Source organism: Takifugu rubripes, chromosome 15 (assembly GCF_901000725.2).
Source record: "Takifugu rubripes chromosome 15, fTakRub1.2, whole genome shotgun sequence".
Taxonomy (NCBI): domain Eukaryota; kingdom Metazoa; phylum Chordata; class Actinopteri; order Tetraodontiformes; family Tetraodontidae; genus Takifugu; species Takifugu rubripes.
In genome coordinates, this window is record NC_042299.1 from 12643216 (window position 1) to 12658047 (window position 14832).

At 43.0% G+C, this 14832-nt stretch overlaps 1 protein-coding gene across 1 annotated transcript; it reads right to left on the reverse strand.

The window, feature by feature from the left end:
* Positions 1-1049: 1049 nt before the first annotated feature.
* On the reverse strand, positions 1050-12981 carry ophn1 (oligophrenin 1). Its single transcript, XM_011611486.2, has 24 exons — positions 12494-12981; positions 11907-12002; positions 11581-11642; positions 11077-11148; positions 10571-10672; positions 10388-10498; positions 10193-10297; positions 9964-10093; positions 9786-9886; positions 9585-9676; positions 8647-8725; positions 7289-7322; positions 7152-7214; positions 6663-6737; positions 6115-6199; positions 5881-5939; positions 5144-5249; positions 4916-5075; positions 4688-4838; positions 4328-4603; positions 2879-3026; positions 2613-2663; positions 1966-2008; positions 1050-1863 (listed from the first exon to the last, which is right to left on the reverse strand). The coding sequence occupies exons 1-24, from the start codon at positions 12645-12647 to the stop codon at positions 1858-1860; spliced, it is 2361 nt and encodes a 786-aa protein (XP_011609788.1). The 5' UTR covers positions 12648-12981; the 3' UTR covers positions 1050-1857.
* Between the last annotated feature and the right edge of the window lie 1851 nt (positions 12982-14832).

Below are 14832 nucleotides of genomic sequence, written 5' to 3' on the forward strand. Positions count from 1 at the left end.
TTTTTCAAACCATTTCAACTTTATTCTGATAAGATTTGGACTTTTAAATCCACTCAGAGACAAGTCAGGAGGCAGGACGCTGTTGGCAGGGCTGAATAGAAACTGATGGCAAGTCCAGTAAACAAGTTTGCTTAAGCCAAAATAAGCATTCTGTTGTTTCTGTACGTGTGTGCTTCATGCTCCAGGACACCGTTAATCAAGGTCGGGCAGCAGAACTGGCGCGGGATCAGAAAAGGGGAATTTCCACCGGTCCACAGGCTTTAACGGTCCCTGATTCAGATGGAGGGCTCCATCTGGCAGCACGAGTTGAGATATAGTGAAGGGGGGGAGGATATAGACTTTGGACTGTAAACAACTGTTAAAACAGACACAGGAACTATTATGGTCTGACTGGTGAACTTAGACACACATGGCTGAGCTCTGGGGAAAAAAGATGGTCTTTGTCAGAAGATTCCGCAAGCTTTTGGTCAAAAATGCAACAGAGCCAGGCACAGAATATATGTGGTGTTATTATTATTGATGGCAACAGATGGAGACTGTTGAAATGAGGCTGGTGTTGATGTCACGTGACAGGCAACTTCAGCGTTCTGCCTTTTTTCGCTGTTTTAAAACAACGCCACTGCAGCTAATTATTACGAGCCCTGACTCATTAAAACAAATTAAAAAAGGACTAAAATTGCAGGCAAAAGGCAGTAAAAGATTCTGGAGGATTTAAAAAAATCCGCTGAAGCTCAATTGACTGTATGAGTTAATGCTCGGTTCCACTTATCACCCATTTTCTGTCTGGGACATCAGACAAATTATGTTGTTATATATTGTGTATATATATATATATATATATATATATATATATATATATATATTAATCAAATATCACCACGGGTCGCTCTGTGTTTGCTTGTATCACAACATGAAGGCGCTCGTGCAGCCATTTTTTCTGGATGTTTGCTCTCCTCAGCAGCAGGTTGAGGAGGGATACATCCTCCGAAGTGAGCGCTGGCTCGCCGTCATCGGGCGCAAGAATAAGACACCGATCAGGCTGAAACAGATTCCTACTGTAGATTCCTGTTTATTTGATTTTCTGAATAGCAAAGAGCACCAGAAATCAACCCAACATTTCAAGTTACATTTCAAAAACAGACATAACAAACAAAAGAGGAGAGTATTTCAGTTTCGGTTTTTTGGGTGCAAAACATTTAAAGACACGAGTTTGTAGAATTTCTATTTCCCCTTGCATATTTTACATAAGATTAAGTATTTAAATCCTTGAGACACCGGCTGGATTACAGTTGAGTGTCAAAAATATTGGAACAACGTCTCTTTCAAAATGATCTTGTAGTTGTGTTTTACATACCCGTCCCGCTAACTCAATAATATCACTCTCAATATGTAAATATATCATTTAAGAAGTTCTGAGGTCTACGCTGTGATCTAGATTTATTTGGCTGAAATTACAGTTAATATTAGAATAAAACTCTCACAGTTTAAAATCAATTCAAGTGATTAAAACACATTAATCAATTAGTCATTTTTGGGAGCTCAAATTAAAACCGCTACAAACAAACATGAGAAGTGCAGATACATTTTGAGAACCATATGAAGCAGCCACTTACTCTAATAAACAATTTAATACTGTGATATTACATTTTGTAAGCTTATAAGAGAAAGTTATTCCAAAATAACTTTGGGATATCGACTCAGTGGTCATGTAGTTATTGGTCAAGTTCATCTGTGGAGGGTCTTTTTCCATCATTTCTTCTGTGAAAACAGAATAAAAACCTTTTGTGGCACCTTCCGGCAGCTTGAACTGGACCCAAACAGCACACGTGGGGGTCACCTGATCACGTCTCCTTGGTTTTAGGTCTGAGGGCGTCAGTTTCAGGAAGGTAATGAAATGAAAAACATTGTTAAGAACGATCTATGAAACTGTAACTTGAAAGTTAAAGTTAGAAAAAAAAAAATCACCTCTTTCTTTGCATTTGGTGACGGCGGAGTTAAGGTCCCTGGACTAAATCAGAGGAAAAAATAAGGGAAAGAAAAACCCAGTGAGCAGGAAGAAGCTGTATCAGAGGTTCTTACACACTCATCACTCTCATCCTGTAGCTTCAGAACTGTGTGAGCTCAACATTCAGCAGGTGAAACACATCAATTATCTACCTCACAATACCAGTAATCCATAAACAGAAATATAAATATAACAGAAAATATCACTACACTGCTGAACAGTCTGCACCAGAGCAACAAAGAAAGAGTCCAGCCCTCCTCTGTGGACACACCAACCTAAACGACGCCTGGCGCGAACGGGAGGAGATGAAACGACAACAGAGAGTCCGACTCTCTTCTATAAAAGTCTTCCCACACAGGCAGCTCTTGGTTTACAGTCTCAGTCACTGCCAAGGCAGGGAGGACGGCACAGCAGGGAGCAGAGCCCGGGATAAACCACATCATAAAAGACTCATCATCACGGGCCATATCGTCTGACATGACTACGCGGACCAACGCGAGCGGGCTGGAATAACAGCCGATGATGTCACGGCGTCCCCGGTAGTGCTACATGCATTTAGCGTTTGCCATCAAGAGAGGAGGAATAGACAAAAGAGGCTTTCACACACCTGCCAACTCGCCTTGAAGCCTTCTCAAAAAACTTTGTTTTTGATGCAACGCTGCAAAAAAAAGAAGAAACGTTCCGCCTTAAGTGTTATTCTACAGACAGAACACGGTTCGGAACACTCATGTTACTTGCATGATACCTAGTAATAAATTACACTCGGCCTGTTGGGCATAAACATTGTCCGGTTTGTGGGTCGATTGTTATTGACAGTAGCTGCATTTGCACATCTAAAGGATCCGGACTTTAATAGCTGCGAGCAGCTCTTACTATGACGTCGCCGTGCCCTCGCCGCTGGCTGGACCCGGACCCTTTTGTGCAGCAGCGGGTCTGCTGGGAGGCTCCGGGGGCCTGACCGGGGGTCTACAAATGGGATGCTTTTCAGCCACCCTGGTTCGGGTCACACCGTCAGAATCTCCTGGAAGTGGAAACATGGAGGTTTAGTCGGGTCGCTTATAACGGTTGTGTGAACCTTCGTGCACAGCGAAGGTTCCTTCCTCACCGGTCATCTATAAATGTGACCCAAATAGTCTCAGAACCCATATATTATGCAGCACAACGGCCCAAAACACAGAGAGGTTCATTTCCAGCTGGGCTGACGGTAGCCATTTTGGCCGTTGGGCTCTCACAATCATTCCCCACATTTTTGTGAGGAGCAGCTGTTTTTTCTTTCCTTCAACTTTTACAGGTAAAAAATCCAGTGAGAAGCGAGCCGTCGCCATCCAGGGTCATGGAACTGCTACTGACGACCCAACGGGACTAATTAGAGCCCAGAGGATGGAACGCAGGCAGATTTATTTTATCTTTGTATTTACTGCAGTTACGCTTTTCTAACGTGAAAGACTGGAAAAATAGTTAAAAGTTCATCTTGTCTGAAAGTTGGAGGTTAATATAAAAACCAGATCTGATCCATGAAGTGCTGCAATTAAACCCCATCAAACTAGATGTTTTCCTCCGACTGCAGATAGATTTGACCAACTTCTTTCTCTGCCTCTGAACAGCGCAATGGGAAAATTAAAAAAATAAATAAATGAAACACTGGAAAAACCAATTACAGGTGACAAAAGCTAAGTAACAGCAGAAACGCACGAGCTGGACAGCTAAAAAGCAACACAATTATAGAATTTGCATGAACAGAAGGGGGGAAACAGCAGATAAAAGTGGTAAAAGATGAAATTTTCTTAACCTGGTATATTTTCTTATCTGCAGCTATATTATCTGGAATTAACAGACTAGTACAATTCATTCCAATTACAACTATTGCTATGGCAACAGGTGGTTGATAGGCCTCCAGCAGCAGGTTCTTCATTACTGATTTTTGTAGGAAATAACAGATATATGATAGAGAGACCCTCAGTCAGTGGAGAGCATTCATCTATCAAGAACCAAAAACCAAAATCCACATCAAGAGACTCATCCAGTAATAATCCTGCCAAAATAACCTAGAATCCAGCCAGCGGAGAGACCGACCAATCCCACCAATCGTTACAAGTAACAGATCTAAAATTAGCACACACTTCGCTCTTTTGTTAACGTTTAGCAAGTCTATAAAATTCATCTGAATTCGATTGAACCAGTTTGATCCAAATCATCCATGCATCCACAAAAAGGTCTAAAACACCATGTATTTATGATCGTTGATATTAAGAGATATCAAATGAAAGAAATGATTTATGAGAATCCGTAAAAGCGAAGCCACAGTCGAGATGTTGCTTGTACCTTCTCTGCTCTTGACCGATGGTCTTTTGCTCCGGAAAGACAGCCCGCGGCTCTCGTCCCCATTAGCCGCAGCAGAAGGAGCAGAAGAAGAATCTGGCCTTTGTCTGGCATCGTCCAGGTCTGAGGGTCTGTCTTGGCGGTTGGCTGGTCTGGGCATTAAGGCTTGTCTGGGAGGAGGTTCCCTTGGAACAAGCGGAGCGCCGCTGATGGGTTTGGTCCTCTGCAGGGGAACAGGGCTCACTGGCCCGTCCTTGTCTGAGCTGTCCTCTTCACCATCTGGTAGAAATAAAACCCAGAAGTAGTAAATGGAGAGAAGTATGGATAATCATCAGACAGAATTTTTATAATAATAATAATTACTCTCTGCCAGTTGTTGAAAGTGGTCGTGACTGAGAGCTTGGAAAACACGGGCCGGTCTCTTGGAGATGGTGATGGGCTGGCGCTTCCTCGGGGTGATCCGCGGAGGAGGGACTGGGGGGGCGCTGCTGTCCTCCGGCGTACCACCGAAGACCTGACGGAAAAAGACCCGTGAGGAGATTTGGTTGGGACTCCCCCGCCAGCATTTACACGAGCGGCGCGACAACGCACCTTTCTGTGCTCCTCAATCAGAATCTCGACGACAATATTTTGGAATTTGATGTCCAACATGGCCGCCACGGTCTCCACCTGGGCTCTCATCAGCGTGGGGCCGAAAATTACGGCCATGTTGGAGGGAGTCATCCGGTTGTCCTCACTGTGACTACACACACTGTGGACAGACACCGAGCTGAGCAGCTGATTCCCCTGGAAATCACAGCCCATAATAGGAGCTCTTACGTGACCAAGTGCTTGATGAGCATCTCCAGCATCTCCCGATTCTTCTCTGGTAGCTTGTAGGTAAGCGCGTGGATTTCACTCAGCCGAAAATCCAGATTGTCCGACTCTACGACACATTAACATTCGAGTTCAAAGCAGAAACTTACATCCCCGAACGGGAAAGCAAATTCTCGCATTTCTGTCCTTGTAAATAATGAAAGAATGGAAACATCTGTTTTGTGGAGCATGTATTCAAATGTCTAAAGAAAAAAAAAAGAGAATAAACGCCAGCTGGATTGGCTGAATAATGAGGATTAGAATACCAATAAACTGAGACCACCATTTGTCTCGTTGTAACATCCTGACAGAATGAGGCTGATTCTCTTAAACTCCCCATGTCGGCTCTGTTTTACAGTGATGTTGTGTATAAACAAACACAAGAGCCAACTTTCTGCTGTCTTCTGCAATGACTTTGTGCAGCTTGTTAGACTGGCTCTAAAAAACCCAGCTGCAGTTATAGCACTGACCAGCAGGGGAGCGCTCCCTGAATTTAGCTCTTAGAAGCAGCTTTCTCTGGATATAGACTGAAGAGATGAAGATTAGTGAAATGCTGCAGGAATGAAATACACAGGTGAAGGGAGGAGCTACGCTCACGCCCTGATCTCCTAATTCCACTAAATGTTGTGTAAAAGGAGAATAAATAAGCCAAATATGCAAAGGTGCCATTGCTAGTTTTGTGTCTGTGAGAGAAGTCTTACTTGCTGCACACATGAGGTCTCTGTGTAAACTGTAGGTCATCAGAGGTTCAGATAAGCTCCTAAAAACAGAGACACCGATGAACAAGTGCACATCAACAAAGAGCAAGATGTAGCTGATATATTTAATAATGCTGCCATATTTCTGATCAACTGTCCAAGAACACGGTTACATTACAGTTGTTTTGATCAATTACAGAAACAAGCATTACATATTTCCTTCCTTACTATTCTGACCTCAGATAAAACTTCAGGGCGCTTGTGATGGTCGTAACCTCCCAGCCGCTGGTTTGGATGTCCACGTCTCCCGGGTTACTGGGATCTGCGAAGGAAGCTCCAGTCAGTGTTACATTCAGTTTCTCCTCCATGTTCCACCGCATTACAGTGACCCAGAGAATTGGTGCTATTTCTGCCGTGGGTCAAAACAAAGTGCGGTTCACCGCCAAGCAAAAGGATCAGTGCAGCCCAGCCACTGATTTGGAAAACTGATTTTCTTTCTTTATTATTACATGGAAAACCAGCTCGGCTTCGTAAACAATGGAATCATGTGGTGGTGGGAGGGATTTACTATTTCTCTAAGGTGCTGAAAGACCTTGTCCTTTGCTCGTGCACGGACTAACCTTGGAGCATGGCTGCTATTATCTTGACATATCATATTCAGCTTGTTTTTCACAGACTGTTGCAGACGTCATTGTTTCGGTGTTGTCTTCCATACATTAGAGAAAGATTCCTTATTGGTGCAGGTCGGTAACGGCCATATGCATAAGATGTTCTTAGTTCCTTACCAAAGAAGGTATTTAAGAGCTTCTGCACTTGAATATTGCTGCCAACGGTCCGGTACACTCCTTCTTGTGTGAGTCCTGAGAAAGAGGAGAATGAGGGGTGTAATCAGGACAAAGGCAGAGCAGTGGAAACGTACCACATCCTGCAGGCTGCCAGAGCCAGAAAGAAGATGTTCAAGTCCTGATTAAAAGTGCCGTTACGCTGAGATCACAATTAAAAGTACACTTTACGGACCGTGGGAATCACCAAAGAGGAGAAGTATGCAGACTGAAGTTAGCGGACTTTTGGCTTTAAAGTCTGTTAAAATAGAAAAGACTAAATTTGTCCTGAAAAATCTGACAGAAAGAGCCTGGAAGTGTGTCAGAGATGTGATAATTAGCTGAATGTGATATTTGCGATGTGAAGAGGAAGGGGTGACTCAATGGCGCCCCCCTCAGGGCAACTCACAGAACCCCAGACAGACCGAGTGAACTCCTTAACGGGGTCTTTACCTTTTGTTTCAATGCAGTTGATGCATTTTTGCACAAACTTGAATCCAACTTCATTCAACTCCACTATAGAAGATGAAAAAAGGATTGAATGAGATTTGACATTGATAAAAAAAAATAGAGGGTGAAGAACAACTTACTTTCAGCTTGCTTCTGGATTGGGGAATGGTAAATCTAAAAGTTAAAAAAAAAATGGAAAAGCAAAGTTAAGTGAAAAACATGCTAAAGGCCATGACTCATCATCACGGATGTCACGACCGGTGACGGATCAAGAACGACAACTGCAATGAAGGGCGCCTTATTACAATCTTCCAGTCGTTTTTTTTGTGCTATTATGAGCACAATTTTCCAAAGAGGTTTTGAATTTCTTGATGGTGAAAACAGACAGTAAATTCTGGAAAATAAATTGAAAATCAGACAAAACAAAAGCCCTCCGAATGAAAGAGAGCAACTGGGCAGACAGTTGTGGCGGTGTGTATCTCTGAAGCCCTCCTTCGCTCTGGCTTTCCTGCCGTTGCTCTCCCAGCAGATGGAAAAAAAAAGAGGTGAGGGTCAGCCTGGAGCGGTTGGAGCTCAGGCTGCATTCAAGGACTCATCGGCAGAGAGTGTTCGTCGTCACCTTTCACTGATTTATTATGGGAATGAAGGGAACGCTTTAGTCTTTACATTTAGGCTGCCTCAGATTTGGTTTTCATTGAATTTAAGGTAAATACTCTGCCAGGAGGGAAAAGACAATATGCACCAAATAGTTGCAAATCAGGGTTATAACTAACACACACAAAAAAGTTTCTAAAGATGCAGTTCTGAAACATCCTGTGGTGAAACACGCAAACACACAATCTTTATGTGCTGCAATACGAGGCCGCACGTGCCAAAAGCGGCTTTGAACTGAGGAAGTCCTGCATGTTGCAGCTAATGAAAAGGACAAATTGGTCAAATTGGAATCGAGAAAGGAGAGAATTAGAAACATTTGAACGCTCATACAGACTCTCAATAGTTGCACAAGAAAGCAGAAGTCATGGAGGAAGTGGCTCTAAAACGTGCGCTCTTTCCTGTGGTGGTGATGGGTTATTTATTCTGGCCGCAGCCCAGAAAACAGCAAAAATAAAACAAACATGGGGGGTGGCTTCCGTGGCCAAGAGGTGCTTTAAAAAAGTAATAATTACAACAACAATATTTTAAATATATATTACGGGTACACAAAAAAAGACAGTAGGAGTAGAGTAAGAGCTCTCACTCCTGATGTCTCTCTTGTGAGCGTCGTGTGTAAAATCTTGTATTTACAATCCTGAAACTGCACATTTGCAACACCACAAATGTCAAGTTTTCTAACCAGCCTAAACTCCATTCTCATTATTGCCTGTAAAAACCAAAATTGGATGTTTATTTAGAATTTTAGGTTTAGTAGAGGAGCTTGAAAATTGAAGGTGTGAGTTTGTGCGAGACCTTCCGTCAGAGATGAAAAACAAAACCGGGTGCAGATGAAAAATAAACTCACAGGCTCTTTCCCATCCATGGCCTCCATCCACAACTTCCTTTCCCTCTCTGAGAGAGCCTGGAAAGTGACGGGCATATTTCTATGGAAACAGTAACAGACACAATTAAAGTGTTGCAGTGAAGTGATAGTCTCTTCGTACGCGTGTACAAGAAGTGTACAAGAACAAAGACTCTTTGTAGTATAAAATTGTAGTATAAAATCCCATGTGTGAACGATGAGACATAAATGTGAGGACGTGATGATGACATTCAGTTGTCGCAATCTGACTGTCGGAGATGCAACGAAACTTGACGCCAAGTTCAAACTCGACGCAGCTCGTAGGCAAATGAATCAATTGTTAAGCGATACAACATGTGTTATGAAGCTAACGCTCTCTGCCAAGTGCACTAATTAACTGGGAAACGCTCCGGAGATTCATAAAAACCTTTCGGTCATAGAGGCTCCACATTTGTGTCTCTGGCGTTAGCCAAAGGTTCATCGGCTCATTGCTTTTAGGAAGGTTAAGGGTATGAATCAGGCATGAGTGGGTGGGTGGAAGCGTCAACATTGTCCTCTGTTCTGGAGAGCCCATCAGGGTTGTTGCTCAGACAACCCGCTGGCACCAATTAGTTACTCAATATTCGGATGATTTCGAGCAATAAATGCATAATCCAGGCAGCTTGTAAACCTTTAAAACCAGTCTGTTAACAGTCAAACCAAATTTGGAGCTTAATAATCGAATATTCATCCTGCTCACATAAATATGAGCTTGTTCTGTTCCTTTGCCTGAAATCCAAGCGCGCCATCTGTTTCCAGGGCGCGCCTGTTGCTGTGGGATTGTTTGGGCTACGGTCCATTTCACCCTCACACCTCGTCCTTGTTAGCCACCTGTGCACCTGTTTATCCCACAAGGCTCTACTGCTGCCTCGCCTCGCCTCGCGCCCCTCGTCTGCACCAACCTCTCGCTAGTTTCCACATCAAAGCAGAAGCGCTTGTCTATGGAGTCCGACTTCCGGCGGACGCAGGACTTGAGCGTGAGATGCATGGGGCCCTGGGGTAGAAAAAGAGCAACTGTGACATTAGGACCAGCAAAGAGAAAAATAAAAAAGACTGATAAGATACGAATTTAAATATGCTGCAGTAGTGGCAGCTTTCTTCACCTGTTTAGTTGTGTTCTTCTGCTCACATGGTGCCATGAACAACTGCCTCCCCTCCTTATGATATCTGCAGTAATATTTGACCCACGACACACCCAGAGCCCCTGTTGGCATGGAAACAGCCTGTCAGAGGGGGGGGGGTTACAGTTCAAAAACTTGTCCAGACACCCACTGCACTCACACTTCTCCTGGCAGTAGAGATAACCCTCCATCGGGATGGAGCTCTGCATTTCACAGATCTGCGAGGGGTTTTTCATTCTCCGCATCAGCTCCTCCATCCCCTCGCGGGTGCTCTCGTAGTGGTTTCTCGTCTGCAGACAAAAGCCAGGAGACGCGTTAGAATCTAATGGACGTCCAATTAGAGGATATCACGTGGCTCGGGCCGCATCGTTCCCAGAAAGGGCGCTCACGTTCTGCAGGCTGAGCTGCAGCTCTTGTTTGTAGGGCATGAAGTCCTGAGTCATCTCCACTGTCAGGTTGTTGAGCGTTAAAATGCTGTGAAGGAACGCCAGCACCTGGCCAATCAGAGCACGGAGAGCAGGGTTTGGTCAAGGTCAAACACAGGCCATCAGAGATATGACAAGGAAATGACAACAAGGACTCACAGGTTCCACCACGTCGAACTTCTTCCTGTCTTGCACCTGATGGATCTGGTAGACGTATTCCACCGACGATTCGTAGAAGTTGATCCGCTCTTTGTCCAGGACTTCATCAGCCTGAGCAGCACAGTCAAAATCAGAACGAGGTATCAAACGGCCTCATTGTGGCCGGTGTGCGACCATCTTCACCTCCTGCAGCTGCGTCTCCTTCTTCTTGGCAGAGAGATTGACGTGTTTCTCCACCTGGGAGTAATATTTTTCACCGTCTTTCTCAAACTTCTTTTTCTTTTCCTGCAGGACACAGAAGGCGCATATGACAATAAAAGCTTCTTTTTCACTCACACGAACATTCCATAGCTGTACATCTACGTCAATGCTATATATATATGAATAAACATTTGTCGTTCTTTTAAGTGATATACAGTTTTTCAGTTCAAGTATGAGAAAATATTCTCAATGTGAGCCAGAGACGTGGCTGCAGGAAGTGTAACAGCCAGATTTCACCTGTCTGACCCAACTGATCATTATGATTTCACAAAAATGACAGTGCACTGTATATAAATATATCTAAAGACGCAGCTTCCGGGACTAGTTTTGGCTTGTGTAGGCAGCTTAAAATGTGCTTGGGTCATAATTTGGCTCTGGGTGCGACCACAGTGCAGCAGAATTAGCAAAAAAAACCCAACACCACTCACTTTTGTTAGTCCTATTTGCTCCTTCCTGAACTTCTCCAAGGGTTTGATGAGCAGATCAGAGGCATTCTGAACCTGCAGGGGAACGTCATCCAAAATTAGGGATGGTACAATAACAACAAACAGCTTTCTAAACACATGTGGCCACAAATGCATTGCTACATCTTAAGATTAAATGCCTGTCACCCCTTTTTAATAAGCATGTTATAACTGGAAACGAGGAAGCACTGCAAACACCAAATGCTCACTAGTCTGATTAAAACTGGAAAGGATGTAGCGTGAAAAGGCATCAAATTGTGGGGGAAAAGAAGTCACTACAAAAAAAGGAACTTTGGAGAGGAAATACAGAACAATATATCCTTAAAGCAGACAGAGCAGAATGTGCATTTCCACCGAAAAATCTGCTGATCGCGCCACAATTATGTTATGTTCAAGAGTTTCTGAGTAAGTGAATAATGTGACATCTTAAATGGTTTTAAGGCAGCGTGGAGGAAGTCGATAACCCACCAGTATCATCCTGTCATGTTCCGCTTCCTGTAGAAGTCCAGCAAACTCATGGAACGACTGAGCTGGGGAGGAAAAGACAAAATAAATGATGGATGGAATAAATATGACGACTTATCTTAACTGTGTGACACAGCTGGCAACAATAAGAGGGGGAAAAAATTCATTATAATGGTTTCTGGCTGCTCACATTCACACTGTGGTGGATTCATAAACAGCAGCCACAACATTCCTTTCACTGAATGGAGGGTGTGGAAGCTATCGGAGTATCTATTATTAGTCATTTCATCACTGTGTCTTGGTCAGCAGGTGTGAAGTGCGTTTCTTACCGATATTAATTTCATCATCAGTCAGGGAGTCTCCGATGATGTCGAACTGGAATATGCCGAGAGTCTGAGAGAACTTCTGGACCGCCACAGAATAGCCTATTTAAAAAAAAAAACATACTGTGACCTTAATGTGTTCGAAAATAGTCCTAAAGTTACACCAACACCTGTGATTTATGGTTAACATGTCGATTTGTTGTCCTCCCTGGTAGGAAAAGTACAATTCCAGCTTTTCTGTGCAAAGCTTGCTACTCATGTGTGTGTGTGTGTGTGTGTGTGTGCGTGCGTGTGTGTGTGTGTCTCACTGGAACTGTTCCTGGGCTTAAAACTAAGGAAGCAACTGTCAACCTGTGACAGCTGGTATTCCTTAAATGAAGCACAACAGGTCATACTACACATCTGGCCTGTCCCAAAAGGCTACTAGGTCGTCTCCTTCCAGCACCTCCCATCAGGGCCCCCTCCAGTCACCCACAGTGATCCTGCAGGCCCTTAAAAGACCCCATTGATGCTGCTGACCTTCTGGAAAATCTCAGCACACGAGCGCATTTGCAGGATACACACCGATTAACAACAGATGTCAGTGACCTTACCCTTGATTGCGTTGATGACACTGTTGCCGTCTTTTATCAACTCTTTGAGGAATTTACTCGTCCTCTCCAGCTCCACTTCATAAGATTTGAGAGTCTCTCTGAAGTCTGGACTGTCCAGATAGCAATCGCTGAACTCCAGAGGAGGATGCCCCATCTTCTGACCAAGTGATGGGGGGCTTTCCACAGCAGAGACAATGTGTTTTAAGTGAGCCACGCAGCATACGCTCGCCTACAGCTGAGTGTCCATCTCTGCGCGTTTCTGGAGGTTCGGCGCGCTCAGCGAACAACACAATATCCAGTTCCTCTTAATCTATTCTAAACAGCAAATGAAACCGGACTTCCAAGGATTACTGCAGTTTTCCCCCTACTTTTCCTTGTTGAGAGCTCGCGAGTAGAAGAGTGCCTCAGGTCCCGTTGGCCGCGTCCGATTCCAAAGCCACAGTTCCTTCGTACGCCCTTTACAGGGAGTTAGAATATAATATTGAGGGATAAACGCAATTTTACGCCACTAAAAATATAAAAGCTTCTAAATAAATTTATTTTAAACTTTAAAACACATAACAAATGCATTTTAAGTCCTGTAAAAGTGCACAGGGTGTAAAGCAAAGCGGAATGGGACGTGTCCATTTGGCTCCAGCTTAAATAAAACAGCGCCCCCTTTCCACACCCAGGAGGTTCTTAAAGGGGCCGCGGCCGTCCGACAGACTGGGTTGTTGCTGGTGGAGATGCGTTCACGTGTTGCCGTCGGACTCAGGCATTTGTACGTTCTCGCTCTTGCGCAACCGTAGTGCCAAGTTTTATGAGTGTTTTTTCCGGCCACTTCCAGGGAAATTATCACTAAACGTCACAGAATCAGCGAGGACACGGAGAGCAAACATTTAAATAAATAAATAAATAATATTTTTCTATAGTGAAGTATTTTAACGTAACATCGAATTTCTTTTTTTTTTTAAACAAAAACAACACATTATTTTAAATTCACCTGCAGACAAGACAACAAATGAATAGGATTTTTTTTTTAAAAGCAAGACATTTTAAACTTAGTTAAGTAAAGTTTCCACTTTAGTATTTGAAAGGATTTTCTGCATTAATTATTAACAGATATTTAACAACATGGCAACAATTCAGTTTGTGAGTTGGCACTGTTGTTTCTGTTAACAATATCTCGTTGATTAGTTTAGCTTTGTTGATTAGATCACTTTGCCCCCTCTGTGCAGCTCATGTAGAATAAACGGGCTTGCATAGAGCTTTGAACATCTCATGGAAGTCATGTTTGTTGAGAGAGGCCACGGGCATGTGTCTGGGTGTGTACCTGCACTAGGAATGAGAAGACTGGCTCTTCCTGCACATGACGTCTCAGCAGGCATATTTTGTACAAGCTGTAAAGTGTCCCTTAGTAATGCTGCAACATGTTTGTAATTAGGCTGCCATCATATCAGCGTGATATAGTTACTTTACGAGTAATTCAATTATACCACGCATAATGATATTATCAAATAAATACGTGCCAAAATAAAGCTATAATCTGAAATGAATCATAGCTTTCATAGCTTCAGACAAAGATGTCACAGTCAGTTTACAGTGACGCCAATTGGCCACTAGGTGTCAGACTTCAGACTCATACGTCTGTTGCCGGCCTACAAATTCGGGTTTTGTGTGTCGATGTTAGAAAAAATAAGATAATTAAAATTACTAGTAATGAAGCAACGTAGAGCAAGATTTACTGTATTTATATATCATGCACAACGGATGTCAGATCATTTGATCATTTGAAATCACAGAATATCACAATGGCCCACTTTTTTTTTTAATAACACTGGTTATATCTCAGCATTAACAAAAACCTGACCAGTTTATAGAGAGGACAAGGAAAATGTCCATCTTTGAAATCATAAAGCCTATATTCCACTCTGCAATCCAAGAAGAATCAAAATGCAGCAAGTCTGTTCACAAGCCTTTACAGTTCTATTCCGTCATGTAGCAATTCCTGAAACATATGAATAGGCTGCTTAAAAAGATATTCCACCTTAAACTGTTGACCTATCAATACAAGTATGCCTCTTGATGCCAATGTTAATCTTTTTTATCGATGGAATTCCTAATAACTATTATAAGTGCTTCTTTTATTCTAGTTTTATCACTGTAATGTTTGTGTCTCTCTAAAGGGAATAAAAATGTCTAGTTACATTTATTTTAGTCGCTTGAGTAGAAAATAAGGAGCATTATTATTGCTATGAAAATTGATTGATTTGATAGGTTTCTTCCAGATAACTGGTTGACTGTGTGGTTAATATCAGGAACATTCACCCCCCCATTCTGATTCGCTTTCTTCAAACTCA